General features: G+C 36.7%; 1 protein-coding gene across 5 annotated transcripts in view; it reads left to right on the top strand.

The window, feature by feature from the left end:
- Positions 1 to 24,598, top strand: part of PIAS1 (protein inhibitor of activated STAT 1) — a 119,613-nt gene that overhangs the window by 65,996 nt on the left and 29,019 nt on the right. For all 5 annotated transcript variants that reach the window (XM_015078456.3, XM_053223822.1, XM_027067617.2 and 2 more), the window contains exons 3-7: positions 8,803 to 8,887; positions 9,151 to 9,198; positions 12,601 to 12,691; positions 13,319 to 13,453; positions 19,512 to 19,617. In XM_015078456.3, coding sequence (XP_014933942.2) covers positions 8,803 to 8,887; positions 9,151 to 9,198; positions 12,601 to 12,691; positions 13,319 to 13,453; positions 19,512 to 19,617 — 465 coding nt within the window. The remainder of the gene's footprint in view (positions 1 to 8,802; positions 8,888 to 9,150; positions 9,199 to 12,600; positions 12,692 to 13,318; positions 13,454 to 19,511; positions 19,618 to 24,598) is intronic.

The raw sequence follows: 24,598 nt of genomic DNA, 5'->3' as shown, positions 1-24,598 counted from the left end.
TTAGCAAAATTTCAAAAATTTCAAATTACTGTACATTCTAGAACTTTGGAGACCTTCAAGATTAATTACTGTGACTCAAAATAGTATAGTAGTTAATGCAAAACCCTGAGACATTAATATAATTTCCTATTGCAGATAGGAAAACAATTGAAGATCTCATATTTAAGTGTTAAAATCAGTGATTTAACAAACCATTCACACCTGAACCCATTGCACTCTTGACTTTTGCTCCTCCCATTCCCCTGAAACACATCCAGCCAAGATCACTTATGACTTGATAGTTGTTAAGTCCATTTCTGAACTCTCATCTTACCTGACCTCTGAGTATTTAACACTATCCACTCTTCCTTTGAAATTCCTTCCTTAGTATCAGGGACACCATTCCCCCCAGCTTTTCTTTCTGAATTCTTGGCTACTTCTTCCTTGACTTGAGGCTTTAATGTTGGTAGTTCTTCAGGGTTCTTTTGTTCATCTCCATCCCCCTCTGCCTCCCCCCTCCCCATTTTGCTTTAGTCACTTTTTTAAACAACTTTATTGAAATATCCTTGTCATATCATAAGCTGTACATATTTAAAATGTACAGTTTAATACGTTTATCTCATCCCATTAGTAATTCTTCCCTGGTACCCCTTCAGTTCTCACCCTGCCCCTAGATTGGATGTGCTTTCTGTCATATTATGAATGTCACATCTATAGATCAGTTTGCATTTCCTAAAATTTTATGTCATGGAATCATGGATTATATACTTGGTGGGGAGAAGTTGGTCTTCTTTTACTCACGATTATATTCTAAGACTTATCTGTGTTGTTGTGTGTGTCAGTAGTTTATTCCTTTTTATTGTTGAGTAGTATTTCATTATATGGAAGAGCCATTTTATTCACCCATTAATAGGCATTTGGGTTGTTTCTCCAGTTTTTGGTTGTTGAAAACAAAGCTGCTATGACAATTGAGGCTCAAACTTTTGTATGGGTATGTGCTTATATTTTTCTTGGATAAATTGTTTAAGAATGGAATAAATTGGTCATATGGTAGATGCAGGTTTAACTTTTTAAGCAGCTCCTAAGCTGTTTTTGAAAGTGTTGGGCCATTTTACATTCCCGCCGGCAGGGTATGAGCTTTCCATTCGCTCTATATCTTTGTCAACACTTTGTGTTGTCATTTTAAAAATTTTAGACATTCCACTAGGTGTATATCTCATTGTGGTTTCAATTTGCACTTCCTAGACTAAAGATGTTGAGCATCTTTTCATGTGCCTTTGGCCTTTTGTGTATATTCTTTAGAGAGGTATCTATTCAAATTCTTTGCCCATTTTTTAAGTTGGGTTATTTTTGTTGTTTAGCAATTCTTCATATATTCTAGATATTAAACCTTTATCAGATATATGATTGCTCATATTTTCTTCCATTCTGTGTGTCGTCTTTTAACTCTTTTTATGTCTTTTGATGCGCATTTTTCATTTTAATGGTGTTCAGTTTATTTATTCTTTTGCCTGTACTTTTGTTGTCGTGTTGAAAGAAACCATTGCAAAATCCAACGTCATGAAGATTGTTTCCTTCTAAAATTTTTATATTTTAGCTCTTTAAATATAATAGATAATAAATATTTGTTAAACATATTTACACAGTAAATATGATTAATTAAATATAATTATTCTATATTAATATAGAACAAACAAAATATGTACTTGTTACCTAATAAATATATTTGTCTTTGATCCAATCTGAGTTAAATTTTGTATATGATGTAAGGTAGGGGTCTAACATCATTCTTCTTGTGTATAACCAGTTTTCCTATCATTTTTGAAGAGACTCTTCTTTCCCCATTCAATCAGTTGGCCATAGATGTGAGGGTTTGTTTCTGGGCTCTCAATTGTATTCAGTTATTCTCTATGTCAATCCTTACAATTTTTTGTGGAGAACTAGCTGTTTTGAGTATTTTAATATGCTAACTAGAAATCAGATTCTCCCTCTCTTCAGTGATTACTTTTGTTACTTGTTGACGGGGGGGTGCAGCTGTCTGTTTCGTACAGTGACTTTTCTACACTATTTCTGTAAAGTCTCTATTCCTTGTTGTGTATGGTTGGTGAATTTTCTGTTCCATTGTGTCTTTAGTCAGCTTGTGATCTGACAGAGATTTCTCCAGATGTCTGGATCTAAAAAAAACCAAAGTGTGTACATCTCTTTAAATCTTCTGTTAGATGCTGGTGGGGAAGCTGCTGAACCTAGAGCAGGTCTTGAAACAAAGAGAAATATCTACTCTGGTCCCTCAGAGAACCACCAGACCACACAAGATGCACAACCCCACATTTTTGGAGGGCTAGGGTCTTACCGTTCGTATGAGCCCAGCCAGCCTCTCCAAGAACTCAGGCCATGGTTCCCACAGCCCAGTGAGTCCCAGAGATGGTGGGGAGATAGTTGCTAGATCACTCACACCGCTCTCTTAGCAAATTTCAGCAATCTTGTTTTATCAAACGCTCCCGTGGTTGCTGTAAGTGTCTCATCAGGTTCCAGATTTCTGAAATCATTGGTTCTGATAGATTTTTTTTCCCCCAGCTTAATGGTTATATTAGAGGAGGGACTAACCCCTGGATGTTCCTCCATGATGTCACTTAAGACCTATTTTGAATTAATTTTTATATATGGTGTACTATATTATTTGAAGCCCCCTTTTCTCCTGCATACATGGTGTCCAGTTGTTCCAGCATCATTCATCGATAAGACTTCTTTTTCAACTAAATTACCTTTGTACCTTTGTCAAAAATTAATTCTCTCTATGTATGTGGGTGTACTTTGAGACTCTGTTCTGTTCCATAGATCTATTTTCATACTGGCTGGACACCAACATCATATTGTCTTAATTGCTGTAGCTTTATAATGTTTTGAAATCAACTGTTGTTAGCCTTTCAGCCTCCTTCTTCAAAGTGGTTTGGTTCTTCTAGGTCCTTTGCATTTCCAAGTGAGTTTTAGAAGCAAGCACCTTGTCAGTTACTGTCCCCTCTCCGCCCCCAATCTAGCTAGGATTTTAATTGCATTATATTGAATCTACTGATCAGTTTGGTAACAACTGATAGCTTAATAGCACTGAATCTTCTGATCCACAAACACTATATCTCTTCATTTATTTGGGTACTTAATTTCTCTGAGCAGTGTTAGGCATTTTTAAAGGCCTTGTACCTCTTTGTGATATTTGTCCTTAAGTATTTCATTTTGAAGGGATGCTATTATAAATATGTTTTTAAGATTTCAATTCCTAGTACATAGAATACAACAGATTTTTTGGTGTATCATCTTTACCCACTAAATTCACTTTTCTAATAGCTTTTTATAGACCTATGTACATAGGTCATCATGTATTGTCTGTGATAGATCGTTTTACTTACTTTCCAATCTTGATTTTTTAAAATTTCTTTTTCTTGCCCTGTTGCCCTAGCAAGAACCTCTAGTACATTGTTGAATAGAAGTGATGAGTGGTTATCATTACCTTGTTTCTAATTTTTTAGGGATAGTATTTAGTTTTTCACCTTTAGGTATAATGTTAGCTATAAGTTTTTCATAAGAATCCTTTATCGGGTTGAGGAAGTTCACTTCTATGCCTGGTTTGCCCAGAGTTTGTTTTTTGAATCCAGAATGGATGTTGAATTTTTGTCAAATATATTTCCTATGTCTATTAAAATGACAATATGGTATTTCTTAGTTAATGTAGTGACTTGAATGTTGAACATTGGTTCCTGCATTCCTAGGAGAAATCTTACTTGGTTGCAGTGTACTATCCTTTTTTAACATATAGTTGGATTTGATATGCTAAAGTTATGCTGAGAATGTTTGTGTTTATGCTTATGTGAGGTATTGGTAATTATCTTATAGTATTTTTGGCTTGTTTTGGTACTGTAGTAATACTGACCTCATAGAATGATTTGAGATGTACTCCCTTCTTTTTAATTTTTTTTTTGGTGGGGAGAATTTTTTAGAGCTTGTATTCCTTTTTAAATGTTTGATTTTGAAACAATCTATGTAGAACTGTTTCCTACAGTTAGAGAAATCTAACTGTAAGATACCAAAACCCAATGAATCTATAATACTTAAAAAATAGCACCAGGATAAAAAAGACCAATGGGAAAATAGCCCAGAAATGGAACATATTGGATATAAGGATTTAATATATGAGAAAGGAAGCACACATATCCACAGGGAAGGGAAGGATTATTTAACACATGGTGTTAGTATAACTGTTGGAGTAACAGAAATTTAGATTTTTAAAAATACCACATACTAAAATAAGTTCCAGATGGATTAATAATTACGTAGAAACAAAAAGCCAAAGAATTGAATTGTATGTTGATTGAAACTTAGAAGGGGAATAATTAGAATTTGCAAAGGATATGGTTGACAGATTAGACTACATAAAAGTTCAACTTTTATATCCTCCAAAAATGTAGCCAAATGAAAAAAATATAGCAGACTGGGGAAAATTTTTGCAGCAAATTTCCAAAGATTAATGTTCCTATGTATGAAACCCCTATGCAGATATAAAAATGGGTGAAGGACAAGATTGGACAATAAACTAAATCGGAAAATAAGCAAAAACAAAGAGGGAAAAACTCTTTAATGCACATTAAACTACTAAGGAGTTACTATGGTACCCCCCCCCCCCCCAATTGAGTTAGCACAACTCCCGTGCAGGCCAGGGTAGAGTGTGATTAGTAGATGCATAAATTGCTGGTGGTCTTATATATAATGTTATAACCATTTGAAAACCACTTTCACAGTATGTCAAGATTTATAAACATCTTTATACTTTTTGACCCAGAAATGCCACATCTAGGAATTGATCCAAAGAAATAGCTACCCCACCTTTCAAACAACAAAGGTATGAGCCCAAAGATGTTCACAGAGTTGTTTCAAACAGTGAAAGATTAGAAACAACGTAAATAGCTAATCAAGGGAGTAATTAAAATTTTCATTATACCCCATAGAATACAATGCAATAATTAAAATATGGCAATAGAGATTATAATTGAAAAATGTGATAAGGGTAATTTTTTAAAAGTGAGCTTTCAAATTGTGTATACAATTCAATATAAAAATGACTAGAAGGAAATATGTAAAAATGATAAGCAGTTATGATGAAGGGATAGTGGGTCATTCTTTTCCTATTTTCTGTGACCCATATAACGCTAGGTTGCATTAAGAGAATTATACCACCCAGATCAGGGGAGCTAATGGACCTGTATTATGAGAAGGCTTTGGAGATGTTTAGATTTGAGTTCCAATCCTGCTGCTTCTTACCTGGTATGAGGCCTTGACATAACTACTTTGAACCTCACTTTCTAAATCTGACAAAGGAGTGGATACCTTTTCTTCATGATTATTGTGTAGATTAATAATAGTAGATGGTAGTTGTTGATAAAAATGCTCTTCTAGTCACATCACATTTGGAATAATGTATCATTCAGCTTACAAACAACCATAAATCTCAGTGGCAAATGAGTAAGGTTCATATCTGCCTATGTTACTTATTAGCTGCAGATTGGCTGTGGCTCTCCTTTATGTTCTTCTCACTCTACAGTCAGGGTGACCTGGAAGGAAAGATGATGAAACCAAAGGATAACCTATAAAAGTCTGCCCAGAAGTGGTACACTTCCACTCACATTTCATTGGCCAAGGCTAATGTCAGTGGTGCTGGAATAATCCTCCCATGGGATGGGCCAGTACAGAGTAACAGAAGATATTTTGAATAAATAGTATATATTATGACAGAGTATGTCCAGTTCTTGCTGTTGCTTTAAGGGTGTGACAACCTGGAGTATGGCCAGAGGATCAGGATGGTGACTAATTTTGTAATCTCCCCTGAAATACAGTGGGGAGAGTGGAGAAAGAGGGGCTTATTAATGCCATCTAAAATATTTGAAGATTGGCCGTCCCTGAATATGGTGTATGACAGCGATGAGTAGAAATTAAAACATTATGTATTTTGACTCTGTATCAGGGCATAAGGAGGAAAGCGGATAGAAAAGAACATTGTTGATTGTTTTAAATACCTTACCTCATTTATATTCTTCATAATAACCCTATGAGGTTCTGTGTGTATGTGCATGTTTATGTTTAAATATCGGAGAGTATCGGATAAGAACGGAAGGTTAGGGGCGCCTGGGTGGCGCAGTCGGTTAAGCGTCCGACTTCAGCCAGGTCACGATCTCGCAGTCCGTGAGTTCGAGCCCCGCGTCAGGCCCTGGGCTGATGGCTCAGAGCCTGGAGCCTGTTTCCGATTCTGTGTCTCCCTCTTTCTCTGCCCCTTGCCTGTTCATGCTCTGTCTCTCTCTGTCCCAAAAATAAATAAACGTTGAAAAAAAAAAATTAAAAAAAAAAAAAGAACCGAAGGTTATATGGCAAGTAAGTGGCAAAACCAGTTTGGAATCCAAATCTGTGTGATCTCCTCTTTTTCCACTAAGTTTTGCTACTCTCTATAGGGCTGCACACTTTCTTACAGTTAAACTATTAATACCGGCTATCTTCTGCCTGACAAGGTAATGGACACTCTTCCTCCCCCTCTAAAATGATTCAGAGTGTGAGGAAGGGTTGAAAGGAAGGTTGAACTCTAGATGGGTAGTCTGCAAACTTATGTGATCATATGCATCCCCCCCCCAGTAGAATAATTTAGTATATACATATGTTACATCTTTTAAACTATCATATTAATATTGTATTTGTTATAAAACAAAAATAGAAGTAAAAAAAGGTAAGATTTTACATACAATTTTAGGTATTGTGTAAATTAGATTTGAGATTTCTTGTAAAATCTCAACTTTTTAAAACTTACGTTTTATAGTTAGGTAGATACTTTTCTTGTATCCTTGTGGATTGTCTTGTGTACCTTTTGAGATGTGTATCCCCAACATTGGCAGTCATTGCTTTGGAAGATATGTTAGACTCCTTTTCCAGGATGAAGGTTCTGTGATTCTGTGTAGCCTGAGCTTTTATAAAGGTGATAATAAAGCTTAATTGACTTTCAGAAAAGTTTTTGAGGTAATCTGTTACCTGAGACCAAAACTATAAATTCTTCACTGGCATTCTTTATAGAAATTAAGCCTGAAAACTACATAGATGAATGATGCTTTTCCAGATAAATACTAATAGCCTCATGAATATTACAGTCTAAAAAGAGTTTGTAAATGGGAGTTATCACTAAGCAATAAATCTCATTTCCATGTGAGGCACAGGAAACTGCCTCTTTATTTCAGTCATGTCTTCTCTATCTAAATCTGCATGTGTGTGTCCAAAACTTACTGTACTCATTTATTCTAAAATGAATCTGAAATTTTGCCTAAAGAGAAATACGAATTTTTGTACTTGGGAAATTATTTTAGGGCTATTTTAGAATGGAGCCAGAAATCTATATTAGGCTAAGCCCACTGGACTAAAATCTGCATAGAGATACATTCTTTAAGAAGCAAAGGAGTTACTTGCATTGTTTGACAGAGGAAACTGTGCTTTTCTGCATTCTCGTCCTTGGTTATCAGCCATTTGCCAGGTTGGTGCCTCACAATCAAGAGAACTTTCTGGTTAATAACTCTTTCTTGGGGATAGATGATTTAAGAAAAAACCTTCCCAGATCACAGAAAGCAGAAATGCAAATCTGGCCTTTAAAAGATAGTTCTATATTGAGATGAAATTGTAGATCAGCAGTGATCTTTTCCATTTTTTTCTCATCGTGATGCATTTGTACAGATTTTTCAGCATGACACACTGCAGTTTGGTGGCAATTGTAGAAGAAGTGTTGCTTGCAAGTTGAATCAAACCCAGTTTAAACAAGAGATGGCCAGTTCAGCTCCTTTTTCTGCATGGGTTTAAGTGGCCCACAGGCCAGGATTTCCTTGGTAATAGCTTTAAGTGAGCCTTTTGTCCTAGAAGATTACCCTTCAAAGTATAGTTTAAATAGTTTAATCTGACATTTAAAAATTTTCATATTCTTTTATTCATTCGGCAGTCAGTGGTTGCTTCTTTGTGCCAAGCACTGAGGAGACATTAGTGCTGATTTTTAAAATCTATCTAAAACTGGTCTAAGCCAGGAGGACCCTTGCTGCTCACAGCAGGTACTGTAGGAGTCCCTGCTCTCACACAGACTGTCCTTGCTTGCTTGCTCTCCTGCTCTTTTCTCTCCCTACTTCCCTTCCCCTCCCTCCCTTCTCTTCCTTCCCTTCCTTCCCCTCTTTTTGTAGCTCTTTCCTTCTTTGAGATAGTGACCACAGCCAAATTTTGAAGTTAGAGCATCTAAGCTTAGGAGAAACTACTTGTGGTATTTACTGTATAACACTTGCATGGTATAATTAGACAGGAGATGATAAAATTCTGATTTTGCCTTAAAGACCAAATGTCACCTCACCTGTACAGGTATGTATATTTATTACTTAGCTTAGAAACCATGTATCTTTAAATGGCTTTATACTTTTCTATTTTAAATAAAACTAATACCGATGTGTTTTTACACAAGTGTGCTTTTTAGATGGAAACATTTATATGATTAGGTACTTTTCTCTTAGCGTTTCTTTGATTATGTATTTTCTGAATTTGAATCCTGATATGGCTTTTGGAATTAGCCATTTTGGGGCTCATTTCTGTTATGTTACAACTGGCATATTTCTGATTTTTCAGTGGTTTAATTGCGTCGTTATCCAGACTCTAGAATACATTCCAATTAATTAAAGTCATATGAGTGATTGAGGTTGTTTCTGTTTTTTTCTGGCTGTTGTGCTCTCTTTTGAAGAATTTGAAGATGATTAAAAGTATGATTCTTTTCTTCTTTAGCATCAGACAACAGTCAGCGCTTTCGAGAAACCTGTTTTGCATTTGCATTGACACCACAACAAGTGCAGCAAATCAGTAGTTCCATGTAAGTTCTCTTCAAGTATAACTTGCAGTTTGGCCTTTGCAACCAGTAATGGCTATAATAAGTGATTTTTAAAAACAGTGTATTGGGTGAGAATTAGTGTCATGCAAATATTAGTATTGAAAATACTATAATAGTGTTAGTTATCCTAAGAACACTTAGAGCTCTGATAATTTGAAAAACTTCTGGAGTAACACAGTATCTTTGAATCAGCTTTCATGTGCATATTTTAAAAATAATTGTAGTTCTTACCCTGTCTTTTATAGGGATATTTCTGGGACCAAATGTGACTTCACAGTGCAGGTCCAGTTAAGGTACAGTATTGACTATAGTATAGTATTAAAAGTTAATATTCCTTAAAGGTTGTTTAAAATATTGTGTCATTTTCAATAAGTATATTGAAAGTATTGGGTTTAAATGTTTGGATGAGGTAAGACCTTCTCCTGTTATGAAATATCCTAATTTTTATCCAGTTTAAATTTTAATATAGCAAGTCATGTGCCATACCTCTAATCACATTTCTCCATTTTGTGTGCCTTCAGTTGGTTGAGAAGCTCCAGCTAATGATACCTTTAAATGACGATAGGGTCAGCTCTTTAGAACTACACTTTTATGAAAGTACAAAGGCCTTACCTATATGGATGACAAACTACTCTAAATAGAGAACTAGTAATGGGGTGCCTGGGCGGCTCAGGTGGTTAAGCATCCAACTTTGGCTCAGGTCATGATCTCATGGTTTGTGAGTTCGAGCCCCGCATCAGGCTCTGTGCTGACAGCTTGGAGCCTGGACCCTGCTTCAGATTCTGTGTCTCTCTCTCTGCCTCTCTCTCTCTCTCTCTCTCTCTCTCTCTCAAAAGTAAAAGAAAACATTAAATTAAAAAAAAAAAAACTAGTACTTAGGTTAAGTGTATAGTTATGGACTAACAAAAACCAAAACAGTCTAATTTGCTTCATCCTGTATTTTAAATCATTAATTTAAAAGCAGTCTATTCTAGACATCTCTTGATAGTTTTGCAAAGAGGAATGGAAAATTTTCCAACATGGCTTCACAGTTTCCCCTTATTCAGCTTCTTTTCTTAGCTCATTTCTTCTAAGGCTATCTAAGAATTCTTCTATGTTAATGTCTCTCTGTCTTATATAAACCATCTCCTGGTACTCTTTTTACTCCATGACTATCCATGTGGGAAACTAACTGCCCCAAACTGTTCTTGTTGCAATAGGAATAAAGAGGAAATAACAAGACAGTTGTTTTCCTCAATAAGCTGTTTTCCCTAAAGTGGGAAGGATAAGTCAAACAGATAGCCTCATCTCAATAACTGGATCCTAAATTGTATGTACAAATTATAGCTACATTAGGAGGTCAGAAAAGAGGCTAAAGCACCTGCTCAGTGCTTCACAGAACAATATGAAAACCTCTGATCGTGACTTAAAAATAGGGTGCTGAAAACAAGTGAGAAAGCAGAAGGGAGGTTGAAGTCTTGATTTTAGAAGGCACTGACAAAGATGTTCCTGTGTAAAAGGTACTTTATCCTCTCTCAGGAGCAGAACGTGGTAATGACTGAATAAATTAAAGGACTAAAATATGATACCATCATAATTCTATATTGCTCTTATCTTGCTTACTTCCTGCATCAACAGTTTTCTGTTTTGTTCATACTGATAATGTGACATTATCGTTGAAAACAGTGGTCTTTAAACAAGCTTGGAGCTACCCTGAGGGGTCTATATTGTGACTGCCCCCACCCCACACATACTCTGAGCCCAAGTAGTGCTGCTTTGAGCTTTGATCTATTTTGCATGTTTGATGTGTGGGTTGGTTTTTCACTTGGAGAAAGAGTCCCAAGACTAAAATAAAGTTTGAAAACCATAGCTCTAGAACAAGAGATCTAGTTCCTGTCCTCAGTATTTTATATTAGTATACATGCATTCTTTAATGCAGCAGCAGCTGTGGTTCACATTCCAAAGGAAGGTTTTTCTTTCTAAGATAGATCAACTCTATTTCAGAGATTCAAAGGGAATCTTGAGGGTTAAAAAAATGGTTTAGCCACTTTCAATTCAAATATATCTCCAGAACTTGGAAAAAAAGAAAGGAACCATTTTGTATTATATTTGGTAATTGTTAGGTGGTTCTTTGTGTTTTGATAAAATGGTTATTTTTCATCCTTAGTCCCATACCCCCATTACTACATCTATAATCCATCCCAGTGTATTATTTAAGTTGGGAGTATATACCTATCTGCCATCCTAATTATAAATTTTTATCTAAAGCATGAAAATAATTTAGGGTCAGTGTTTTCTCTATTAGATTCCTAGTCTGTTTTCATTTATGTCTGTTTTGCCTCCCCACCCCCATGAACTTCACAGAAATTTTCTGCTATTCCCCCTTTTTTCTTCTTTTCCCTTTGGCTTGTTAGGGTGGCTTAGATTTTCACCTTTTACTTAAATGAATAGTAGGAGTCAACTTGTCATAAATCTTTCTTCTCCTATAGCTTCAGGCAGCCAAGGTCCATGTTTTAAATTTATCACTGCATTGGAATAATTTATTAAAAACTTTGTGGCATACTCTTACTGTTGCAATATAAAGAACCTTCTTTAGGTTTTCTTGGGGTTGGAGATGATCATGTGAGCTTTGACATCTCTGTATTTTCATCTTTGTAGCTATGTATATTTCAAGAAAATCTTTGTAGATCAGTAATATTTAACCCTTTCATGGATCCCTTATCCCTTTGAGAATCTGATGGAAGCTCCAGATTGTTTATTCATAAAGATGAACATATATATGTACACAGAAAATTGTCCCAATTTGTGGATCTTCCTACACACAGATTCTACAGCCGGCAGGTCAAGACCCTACACCACAGATGTTGAGGGAAGATGTTTGTGCAGGATGAATATGTCACAGAATTCAGATAGGGTTCTTCTTGACATATAACTCACAGATGCTGTGAACGTTCTGTAAAGGTGGGATGAGGCTCAGTTGTATATTGGGAATAAGGAAGTTATTAAGATGTCTGAAATAGCAGATTAACAATTTATTTCTTTATCTGTATAAACGTGAACAGAATGAGAATTTACAAATTATGTAGCCCTCTTTAGTTTTGCCAAAAGATTATGCATTTAATTTAGAAATAAATGTTTTCATGAGTATCTAAAATAGTATTTTAAATGATAATGCTATTTTTCAACATCTTTAGTTTTCAGGGAATAATGGAGTACCTTGGCTTAGTGGATAGAATTTGGTCCTGGGATGGACTTACAGCCTTTTCAGTATGCTCTGCTAAGAACCAAAACAAAAAGTTTTATAAGCAGATAAATTTGGGAATACTGTGTATTGTATCTCCCTCCTAGAAAGTTACAGTGCACGTTACCCTAGCTCTGAGAAGTCTATATTAAGGAAACTTAATTTAATTTTTTGATTCAGAATATCTTAAATTTATTCCACTACTGAGCTTTTTCTTTTTTTTTTTTCCTCTTTAGAACATGCTTAAGCAAATGATTGGACATATTAGGAAGACAACTACAGGTTGATAGTCGTGATCACTGAAACTCTACATTGACAGAATTATTTACTTTCAATTTGTTTAAATATGTGAAATGTCTGGCGTTAAGTAGTTTTTATTGTTGTTAAGTTTGACAGCCTTTTAGATTAGCTATTGAACAGAAATATTGAGGTCATCCTTTAAGAATGGAAGTTAAACTTGTCCTTTATTGTTTAGGTTTTGTTTATCAGAAACCAGTTGTCCACAAGAAGATCACTTCCCACCCAATCTTTGTGTGAAAGTGAATACAAAACCTTGCAGCCTTCCAGTAAGTCCTAAAAGTTATTTTTTAAATGCATTGCCAGCATAGCATGCGTAAGTCATGACAGCTGTTGTTAAATCATAGTTTTTCATTAAGAAAACATCCTTAGTTTGGATATATATTCATGTGACTGAGTGAAACACTTGTACCAACTGTGTACAATTAACAGCTGTGACATTAGCTGTGGAGACCAAGTTGAGGAGGTGGAGTTGGGTGTGGTAACTTTAGTGTTATTCTGGATTTGAGGGGACAAGAAATTGTTGCAACAAAACCTCAGCGGCACTCATGTGAATCTGGAAGCCTACAGTAGAACAGAGGAAGAATGCTGTGGGGGGGATGTTTTCGGTTACCTTTAAGACGTTCTTTATACCCTTATCTGAGCTCTTAATGAATTCATCCTGATTCTTAAGTTTTAGACATTTTTAAGTTCTATCGCTAGTATTTTTCTCTGGCTTACTATAGAATGAGATGACAGGGTTAATGTAAACTCTTGTAAATGTTTGCTTCTCTACTCTTTAATGAAAATATTCATATTTTCTAATATGTAGTTTGTGGGGTTTTTTCGCTTGTTTTAGGAATAGAAGTGGAAATGATTGTGGAAATAAGTAGAAATAAATTACATTTTATTCTTAGGGTTATCTTCCACCTACAAAAAATGGTGTGGAACCAAAGCGACCTAGCCGACCAATTAATATCACCTCACTTGTCCGATTGTCCACAACAGTACCAAACACCATTGTTGTTTCTTGGACTGCAGAAATTGGAAGAGTAAGTAAATTTTTATTTCTACTAGATCTTAGTATTATGAGGAAGGGTTAATCTCCTTGGCTACCTGAGCTTATATGTAAATTATATTGTAAAGTGAGTTGCAAAAGGATTTATTTTTGTCTCACAGTGAATTTTCAACATGTTCCCATTTGAAACATGGGATCATACGCTATTCAGTGTTTTATAACCTGATCCTGTTTCACTCAGCAATTTATCATGAATGTTTTTTATGTCATTACATGTTCGTCTGCATGATTTTAAATGGCTAGATCGTATTCCAATATGAGTATGCCACAATTCAGTCTATTCCCTGTTCTTGAGCAGTTAGTTGATTTATTGATTGATTGATTGATTCATTGCTATTTCAACGACCATCCTAGTCGCTACAGCTTTGCTTCCATCCATGATAATTTCCTTAAATTCCCAGAAGTGGAATTCCTGAGTCAAAGAGCCTGCAGAATTTTAAGAAATGTTGTGTACATTGACAGATTGCCTTACCAGAAGACATGCAAATTTCTTCTCTGACTTTCAGTGTTTATTTGTGTGCCTGTTGACCCATACCCTATCAATACTTCTTTAAAAAAAAAAAAGTCTTCTTTAAAATCTACCAATGTTAGTAGGTAAATAATGGCACCAAGCTGCTTTGATTAGTGCTCCTTTTATTATTACTGAGATTGAACATATTTGTCTGTGTGATTTACATTTTAAAATTATATCTGTATTTTTTCTCTGTTGCTATTTTCCTTAGTATTTATGAATTCTTTATATATTAAGAGTTAAACTCTTTCACATATTGGAAATATTTGTTTTTAGTTTGTTTCCCTTTTATTTTCATTCATGTAATTATTTAATGTTTAGAAGATTTAAATTATCATAGAGACAGTTTTTAACTAGTTTTTTTTAATAGTCTTTTCCCCCTTAGTCCCGTCACACTTAAGTCTGTCTGCCCTTCCCAAGCTTACATAAATATTTGTTTCTATTTTCTTCCAGATTTTTGAGTTTTCTTGTTTTACCTTTAAATATTTAATCCATCGCAAGTTATGTGTGGTGTGAAATAAAAATGTACTTTCATTTTTAAATAGCCATTTGGTCTAACACCATTAACTAAACAAATGCTGGTGCAGAAGCCAACATCACTATGTATCTGATTTTTATTTATCCTATGTGTGATCCTGAACTTTTTCTGTATTGTTTCTTCGTCTTGCATTCTTTTTCCAGGACAATTTCAGAATGTCATTGATTATTTCAGTTTTATCATGTGAGCGCATATCTATTCATTAATTCATTTGAAATTTATTGAATGCTTCCTGTATGCCATGCACTGTACTGAAAACTGGGGGTACCATAGCAAGGAAAGAAAATCCTTGTTCTTTTAGAGCCTGATATCTGGGGCCAGGTGGTCACACACATAAAGGTGAACAGTTTTTAGAAGGACTATGAAGGAGAGGTATGCATTGATTTTAGAATATATTAAAGGGCACTTTGAACTAGAGAGAGGTTGGGCGGGGCTTCCCTGAGGAAGCAGTGACTGAGCCAAGAGAAGAGTAGCAGGAAGCAATTTGGGTGAAAGGTTCAGAGGAAACAACCTGCACAACAGCCAGTGGCAGGGGACAGCCTGGTTCTTTCCAGGAGACTGAGAGGGAGCCTCTGGGGCTAGATTGCAGAGAGTGGAGAAGAGCCATGTACAAGATGAGGCTACAGAGGTAAGGAAGGGCCAGGCCATGAAGGGCCTTTGAGGTACTGTTAATGTTAAGGATATTCGCTTTTTTAGATTTTTCTTTTTTCTTTCCTTTCCTTTCCTTTCCTTTCCTTTCCTTTCCTTTCCTTTCCTTTCCTTTCCTTTCCTTTCCTTTCCTTTCCTTTCCTTTCCTTTCCTTTCCTTTCCTTTCCCTTTTTTCTAATGTTTATTTACTTTTGAGAGAGAAAGAGAGAGAGAGAGAGAGAGAGAGAGAGAGAGAGACAGACATGAACTGCAAGTGGGGGAGGGGCAGAGAGATAGGGAGACACAGAATCCAAAGCAGGCTCCAGGCTCCAGGCTCCGCCAGCACGGAGCCCAAAGCAGGACTCAGCCTCAGGAACTGTGAGATCATGACCTGAGCCGAAGTTGGACACTTAACCGTCTGAGCCACCCAGGCGCCCAAGGTTATTCTCTTTTTAAATGAAAATTTTACAGGAGTAAATATTTCTGTGTACAGAAGGTCACTCTTCAGAGTGGTAAACGGTTTGAATGGCATCCAGAATCGTGCAGAGAGGTCACTCTTAGGAGCACGCTGTTGCTGAAGTGTTAGTGGAGGAGGGCGTGTATTAGCCTGAAAGTGAGGGAGGCTCTGGGGAGAGTGGAGGTGTTGGAAAAGTAATTATGGGGAGGGAGCCATGTTTTCCTTCTTCACCCCCCCAGATCTTTCTGGGAATGTGAATGAGATTGCTTTAAATTAGTATATTAAGTTAGGATTAATTTATACTATTTAATATTTCCATTCCAAGAACTGTATGTTTCTCCATTTATTCAAATCCTCTTTTATGTTCCTTGGTAATTTAATAGGTTTCTTATAAATCTTCCATTTTTTAAAATTAATTCTGTGTTGTTTATTGTTATTATTTCTATTGTAAGTAGATCTTTTTTCTATTATGTTTTCTAAAGAATGTATTTGTTGTTGGTTTATTTAAAAGCTGGTTATTGTTGAATATTTACTTAATACCTGAATTTTCATATACTGGTTCCAACAGCTTTTTAATTGGTTTCTTGATGTTTCCAGGTAGGCAGTTTGGAGTTTGAGATGTATCATTATGCAGATAATGATAATCCTAGTACTTATGTCATAATTTCTGGTTTTTGTTCTAGTGTGCTGACTAGAACCTTCAGAACAATGTGAAATAATGAGAGTGCCAGTGGCACGCTCGACTTGTTCCTTACGATAATGAGGATACTACTAGTGACCCAAGTATTCATTAATTTTTGATAGAGCTTGCTTACATCAACAGTGTGCTCCTATATTGCTCTTTTACTGGATATCTTTGTGAGATGTGGATTGTGAATTTTATCAGCATCCCTTTTGACAACTATCCAGATTATATTTTTTCCTTTGCCTAATTAATATGTCACCATTAGGTTTTTGAAATCCTTTTAAATGTTTTACTTCTAGTATACCTTGGGGTTCCCCTTTTGGTCTCCCTTTTTGAAGAGGGCATTGAAAATGCTTTTTGTTTTGTTTTGTTTTGTGTTTGTTTGTTTGTTTGTTTTTGCCCGTGTGTGAAAAGCATAGCCTGTTGGGGGTGTTTGCAGTGAACTGTGACTGTGGGAGCACAGGGAGATGTGCTGATATGTATGGGATAGAGGAGAGAGGAAAGCCTTTCCAACCTCAGAGAGAAGACAGTATCTTCAGTGATTTGATGGTTGTCTAGTCTTACCTAGGAGGCAAGATCTTCATGTAGACCCCAGTCTACAAGTTGGAGACCTTTTTGAAGTAAAACATTGAAAGACAGTTGTTCTTTTTTTTTTTTTGAAAGAAAATTATACTTTACCAAAGCCCAGAAGATAACTTATTAGATTGTATTTCCATCACTAGTTTTAATTCAACTTGTAAAGATGCTCTGATTAGTGTAGGATCTCTTTATAGAAGTGTATCAAATCAACCTGTTGTGTACCTTAAACTCACATAGTGTTTTATGTCAGTTATATCTCAATTTTATTAAAAAATTTTTTTAATTTTTAAATTTTATTTTATTTTATTTTTTGAGAGAGCAGGGGAGGGGCAGAGAGAGAGGGAGAGAGAGAATCCCAAGCAGGCTCCACACTGTCAGCATAGAGCCTGATGCGGGGCTCGAACTCAGAAACTGTGAGATCGTGACCTGAGCCAAAATCAAGAGTTGGACACTTAACTGACTGAGCCACCCAGGCACCCCTATATCTCAATTTTAAAAAGACAGTATTTTTTGAAACAGAAGAGCTAGCACAGTGCTGGAAGGAAATAAGTGAACTGTATTATAACTTTTTATCCTGTCAGGGTAATCACTGTATTTAGCATTAATTAAACTCTCTTTGTTTAGAGAAAAGTCACTTAGATACTGGTATAAAGGGCACTTAATGAGTAGATTATATCTTAATTATGGAGAAAATGTCCTGTGAACTTGATACACAATTTCGAAGACTTTTGAGAAGACACTTGACAAAAACATCAGTGTAATGCAATATATATGAGTAGTTGGGAGGTAAGTAGTAATTGAAGGGTTAGCAGAAACAATGTATTATCATTTACCTGAAGGAGATATTATACCACTGTAAAGTTTGGGGGATTTTTTGCTGCTGAATCTCTTTCAAGTGCTATAGAATTAAATTCTGTATTATCAGTACAAGTGGCATTTGTTAATAAATGCCTCACATTCTTTTTCCTTCTCCTTTTTTTAATTTGTTACATGTTTCAGCTAGAATGAACATACCTTTTCACTAAACTTGTAGTTGTGGTTTCTACTTGATCTCCCCTTAAAAAATTATATAAAGCCTGAGGGTAATTTCTAGTACTGAAGACTCAAGCTGTCAGTACATAATTTCACAACGTTAATTAGCATTTCTCTAGTTTCTGTCATATTAATCAAATAAATGATAAAGGTGAATAAGGGTTTTTTCCCTCCAGAAGAAGCCTTTCAGTTTTACATTAGATTGATACGTATGCTCTAAAAATTAGGCAGGTTTTAAGATTACTTGTAAATTAGCTTCTTCGACCCTTCACCCCCCCCCCCCCCAGAAAATATGTAACATGTGATAGGTTTCTGAACGCCAAATGAAAATTTGGCCTGCCAGAGGATACATGGGATATTTTCTCTTGTTAAAAGAGAGGAATGCATTTATAAAAGTCTGAAAGTTGGAATATACGTTGGGCTAGGTTAGGAGAGTCAAAGGAAACAAGGTGCCCAAAAGCAGGAATGGTAGAGAACTACACTGGCCTTGGCCATTAAGTCCATTGTCCTGATATCCCAACTCTTTCTTCCTGGTTTCTAGTGCCAGCTCTGTCACCAAACAGATGCATGATCATGAGCAGATGACATAATCTTTTTGTGCCTCCATTCCATGAATCCTTTACTTAGAAAAATACTTATTCTTGTCTTTTATATAGGCCTTCTGTGAGGTTTAAATGAAGTAGATAGTATATATTAAGAGTGCTTCAGAAACTGTATGTAGCTGTAAGCTAGAAGGCGGCAGTAAGTATTTTTCCTTTTGCTTCTCTCCAAACCTCTTGATCTTCCTCTTGATCCCGACACAAAATGGAAAGTGGGCCTTCTCATTTAGATCTCTCTCCTACCCTTAATAAGCCTCAGCTCTCTTTTCTTCCTCTTATCCAGTCATGTACCGTCACTCTGCCTTGGCTTATGATGAACTATTTTCTTGGTTACCTTCTCCTGCTACCATCTCCTCTACCGGTCCTCTGCTGGTAATGGATATTCATCTATTCATCTGCCCAACCAGCAGCTTCTCTTTGAGAATCTTTAATATTCCCTCTGTTTGTGATAATGGCTCACATAGGGTCTTTTCACAACTAGTTAGAGACATAAAGAGAGATGCAGTGGTATAGATTAGGAAGCCAAGCTAATTTGTAATTTTTTAATAGGTACTATTATTTAAATATATCTGTTACCTACCAAATGTGGTTTATAGTGACTTTGACATCTTATTGGCCTTGGTTTAGATTTAATTTTAATAGTGTTTTTTGTTTTTTGTTTTTAATATAGGTGCCACAAATCGATTAGCTTCAAGCATAGGTAGTCAGGTAATATGGAAGCATGACAGACTTGGCTTTGTTGCTTGAAAGTTGCAAAATTCTTTTACTTTTCTACACTTCACTTCCTCGTCCATATAAATAGGTTTATGACCACCTCAGCGGCTTTTTGGTTAGGACTAAATTAATTACTGTTCATAAAAACACCTAAGATAGTGTCTGGCCACACAGTAGGTGTTTTAAGAAGTGTTAGTTTTCTTTCCCTATCGTTGTGAGATTAAAATAGATGTACTATTTACTTACATATGTTGTTTGTTTTCTACATCTTTTTTTTTTTTTTTTTCCAGAACTATTCCATGGCAGTATATCTTGTAAAACAGTTGTCCTCAACAGTTCTTCTTCAGAGGTTACGAGCAAAGGGAATAAGGAATCCGGATCATTCTAGAGCTTTAAGTACGTATAATAAACTTATTTCATTTATGTAGCTGAACTATTTTGGTAAAGGTTAGAGTAGTGTGCTTTCTACTCAATAAATTTTCAACAAAAGAAATTTCTTTTTCACTAGAGATTGTCATAGAAGATTCAAAACACTGAAAACTTGTTTTCTGAGCAAAGTAAATCAAGACTTAAAAATAGTTTTAATATCTTTATTATGACCTATATTTTATCTGTAATATCTTTTAATATCTTTATTATGACCTATATTTTATAATCTGCATTTTACTGATCTTAAAATGAACTTTGGAAAGCCAGTAAATGAATACGGAAGATTATTTTACTAAAATTGCATAAAATAAATAAATGTTTAAGGGATTCTAGGAGACGGGAAGGAAATTTTGGTGTGTATTTCATGAGAATTATTTTATATTTAAGGCTTATCCAGGAAAAATGTGCAGGGATATGTGAGGACTGTACCCTTGCATTAATAAAGTAAAAAGAGAGTCTGTGGGATGGTAAAAACAATAATGAAATAGGTTCCATTAGTCAATTATGTGACCTTGGACAAGTCACTCTAGTCTGAGTCTCATGTTCCTCATCTGTAACAAGAGGTTGTTGCCACATGATTTCTAAAGCTCCTTCAAAGTCTGGGTTTATAGTTACAAATAACTAGATGGTTCATTTTGTCGTGTTGAATTTGAGATGTCGTAAGGTCTGCAGATTGACTGTTCTGGCCTCGGTTTTTGAGGGTTAAGGCCAGAGGTTGGCAGCCTTTCCCAAGAGGTGAGCTTAGTTCTTTTATGCTTTTCTTTGTGAGAGAAAGATTCTTCATGGATGGATTCAGGGATGGGGCTGGACACTTAGGGAACAAAACTTTATAGGCAGGGGTTAGATAGCTATTCTTGAAGGATTCTTGATGTGAGTTGGTTAATGAAACCCACTCTCAGATTTGTAGTTAGGCACACACACGCTGGTGGAAAGAACTAATAAGGTAGTAAGGCTGGCTTTCCCCTCACTTTCCTTTGTGGCATAGCTTTTATCTTTATTTCTAACCTGTTTCTGTGCCAGAGTAAAAGATCCCACTACCTCTGAATAGCATTATACCCTCAATAATAGTTCATTGAAGGATTTTTCTGCATTAAAAGGATCCTTTTTTTTAAATGCAAGTGTAATCCTGAGTCAAGAGGAGCATGATTTTGGCTAACGCCTCTGTAGACATGCCTCAAAAGACAGTAGAGAGCTAGAATGACAGCAGTGGTTCGGGGTCTACGGGAGAGGAAGCACCGGTTGGCAGAGACAGAGAAAAAAGGGACAGACATCTGCTTTGCAGGAGAAGAACTTCTCTTTTTCACATTTGTTGAAGTCCATTTCTGGTCATTCTACTGAGACTCTCCGTGTCTGCCGCATAGTGCTAGAATCTCATGTAGTCAGTGCTGTGGAATTATGTGAGCTTGTGTGGAAAAAGTAATACCAACAAATAAGGCAGATGAGGCTGTTCTATTGAATAATAGTGGTGGTGGTGGTGGTGGTCATAGCAGCAGTAAGGCAAGCTGTTTTTTGTTCCGGCTGTTAGCTCTTCTCCACTTGTATTTGTAGCACCGTCTGCGGGGGGAGTGGGAAGGTGAGCCTAGAATTACTTTATTTTCTGGAAGGAACCACTATTAGCCACTGTTAAATAATCAGAACTTCCTATGTCAGAGGCTATTTATTCCATCTCTGATACAATGCCAGGAGTGGAGAGTAGTTGCAGATGGGGTAGGGTTTTTGTGGCAGTTTTTTCTTATCTTACTTACTGGCCTGGAGAACCAATAAAACATTAATTTGGATCCTACCAGTAAGGCATTCGTTGTAATTGTCTAAGGAACAGATTGTTTGCCTTTACGCTATCTATAAAGAAGTAACTTTCCCAACAAATTAATTGTGTAATTAAAAGATTGTATAAAACAATTTGACAGAAGAAAATGTTGACAGATTTCTCAGATATTTTTGAAGAATCAAATTACCTAAAAATATATTCACTGTAAGTCATTCTTAATCTTATCAGTAAATTCTGCTGGCAAAGTTGTATTCATCAAATCAGGCACTATTATGTTCTTGAAAGAATAAACTCCACAATATTGAGACTTTTCACGGAGAAATCTACTCTGGTTCATTAGATTTAGTAGATTTTTGCCTTGTGGTTTCCACCTTTGTGTAGAGTTGTCCCCTCAATCACAATTAAGTTGTCCCCTTAATCTAGTGCCACCATAACTGCTCTTCAGCTTATCTACATTTGTAACTACCCTTACTTATTCTCTTCAGTCTCAGGAGTAAATGTCCCTTTTTCTGCTCAAAGGTAATCTTACATTCATTTATTCTTCTCATTCAAGAAATTATATTAAGAGTCTACAGTGTTCCAGGCACAGGAGAATATAGCATTAAACAAGACACACACTGTCTCTGCATCCCTTAGAAGTTTGTAGTCTGGTGGGAAAGACAGAATTAAATGATTGAACAAGTCATTAATGAATTACAGTTGTGACATGTGCCTTAAAGAAGAAAGACAGGGAGCTCTGGAGGTAACAACAGAACATAGCCCTCTCTGGTGCTGTGATGTTTAAAGACAAGATTATAAGGATGAGGCAGAGTTAAGCCCAAGAAGAGAGGGGAATATGCTAAGAGACAAGGCCAGTGGAGCTGGAGAAGAGAGAACCAAGGAGGACAGTGGCCAGAGAGATAGCCATGGGGTGAGTTCATACAGATGACATAAAGGTGTCGAGGATAGAAAACCCTTAAAAGATTTTTAAGCAGAGTGACATGATCAGATTTGGGCAATAAAAAGATTGCTCTTGGGGGCACCTGAGTGGCTCAGTTGGTTTTGAGCGTCTGACTTTGGCTCAGGTCATGATCCTCACGGTTCGTGAGTTCGAGCCCCGTATCAGGCTCGCTGCTGTCAGTGCAGAGCATGCTTTGGATCCTCTGTCCCCACCTGTCCCCCCCATTCTCTCTGTCTCTCACATACACATACACATACACACACACATTCTCTCTCTCTCGCTCTCTCTCTCAAAAATAACTAAACATTTAAAAAAAAAAAAAAAAAAGATTGTTCTGAAGACTGAGCTGAGGAGGGGCTGGACTGATGTGGTGAGGCCAGTTAGGAACCTGTTGTCCAGGTAAGAGGTGATGGTGTCTTGAGCATAGGTATTGACGATGGGCATAGAAATTGACAGTTTGAGGGGCGCCTGGGTGGTTCAGTCGGTTAAGCGGCCGACTTCAGCTCAGGTCATGATCTTGTGGTCTGTGGGTTCAAGCCCCGCGTCAGGCTCTTTGCTGGCAGTTCAGAGCCTGCAGCCTGCTTCCAATTCTGTGTCTCCCTCTCTCTCTCTCTCTCTCTGCCCTTCCCCTGATTGCTGTCTGTCTGTCTCTCTGTCTCTCTCTCTTTCTCAAATAATAAGCATTAAAAAAATTAACAAAAAAAAGAAATTGATGGTTTGAGAAGTGTTGAAGGGTAGCAATGGTGACGGATTACATGTGGGGAGGGAATAAAAAGAAGTCAAGGAGGAATTCTAGGCTTCTTAAACTGATTACATGGTAGTGCCCTTTACTGAAATGGGAAACAATGTGGAGAAGACTGGAGGGATCAGAGTGCGTGCTTACACTGGTATTTGAGATGTCTGCGAGACATCTGGGTGCAGATGCCCAGAAGCAGTATTATGAGACCTCGTTCCCTCATTTATCTGTTCTCTGTCCTGTACTTTGGTTCACCCCTCTCTATTAGCTCTTCCTGTCAACCTTCTTTGTCAGGTCTTTTTCATCGTTTAAAAAATATAAAAAACAAGCTATTCTCTATCTAGATAGAGTTCTGTCTTCTTCCTGTTGTGTCCTCCTACTTTTTTCAAAGAATAGCCTACACTTGATCTGTCTCCCTCCTCACTGCAACCCAGTGTGCCCTATAACCTCCTATCATTCCATTGAAACTTCTCTTGCAGATGTCACAAGTGACAGTCTGATTGCCACATTTAAAGTTTATTTTTTCAGCTTTCATCTTAGATATTTTTGCTACATTTCATACCAACCACTTTATCCTTGAAATTCTCTTCTGTTTCTTCTCAATCACTTACCTTCAGTAGATTCTCTTAAGAGAAGCATCCTGCTTAAGAGAAGCATTTCCCTGGGGTGTCATCCTTGGCCCACTTTTCTGCATACTTTATCTGGATATAATCACATCTGATCTTGTGGTTTAAATTAGCACATATCTCATCTGGGACCTTCCCCTGAGTTTCATATATAGATATGCATAGTTAGCTAACCACCTTCACAGAAACATTCTTTTGGGTCCTCAAATTCAAGTATTTAAAATTTTTTTAATGTTTATTTTTGAGAGAGAGAGAGAGAGACAGCGCGTGAGCAGGGGAGGGGCAGAGAGAGGGGGAGACACAGAATCTGAAGCAGGCTCCAGACTCTAAACTCAGGGACCGCGAGATCATGACCTGAGCCGAAGTCAGATGCTTCACCACCTAAGCCACCCAGGCGCCCCCCCAAATTCAAGTATTTAAAACTGAACTCCCTGAATCCTATCAAACTTCCAGCCTAAATACTTTCCAAATCTGTCTTCTCTCTCTCCCTACTGTCACTGCCATCATTTAAGCTCTCATATTCTGCCTTTATTTAAAAAAATCTATTCTTAAGTAATCTATCCCTCTTCTTTCTTGGTCCCTCTTCCTATCTCTCTCCTGATAGCGACCTAAGTGATTAGTACAGACCTAATCTTACATTCCCTTGCAATCCATGGCTTTGTAACATCGGTAGAGTAAAAACTCTAACTTTGTTAGCATGACAAGTGCAACTTTCCATGTCGTGGCACCTGCTTACCGCTTTCCACTGTTCTCTGTGTTCACCCTTACCCTTCCTAGTTTCATCTCTATTTACACTTACCGCTTCCCAGTGTCCTCTCTATTCACCCTTACCCTTCCCAGTGTCCTCTGTATTCGCTCTTCTTATACTTTATGTTCCA

Source organism: Acinonyx jubatus, chromosome B3 (assembly GCF_027475565.1).
Source record: "Acinonyx jubatus isolate Ajub_Pintada_27869175 chromosome B3, VMU_Ajub_asm_v1.0, whole genome shotgun sequence".
Taxonomy (NCBI): domain Eukaryota; kingdom Metazoa; phylum Chordata; class Mammalia; order Carnivora; family Felidae; genus Acinonyx; species Acinonyx jubatus.
Note: the sequence above shows the minus strand (reverse complement) of the source record. Positions and strands in the feature narration are given on the sequence as shown.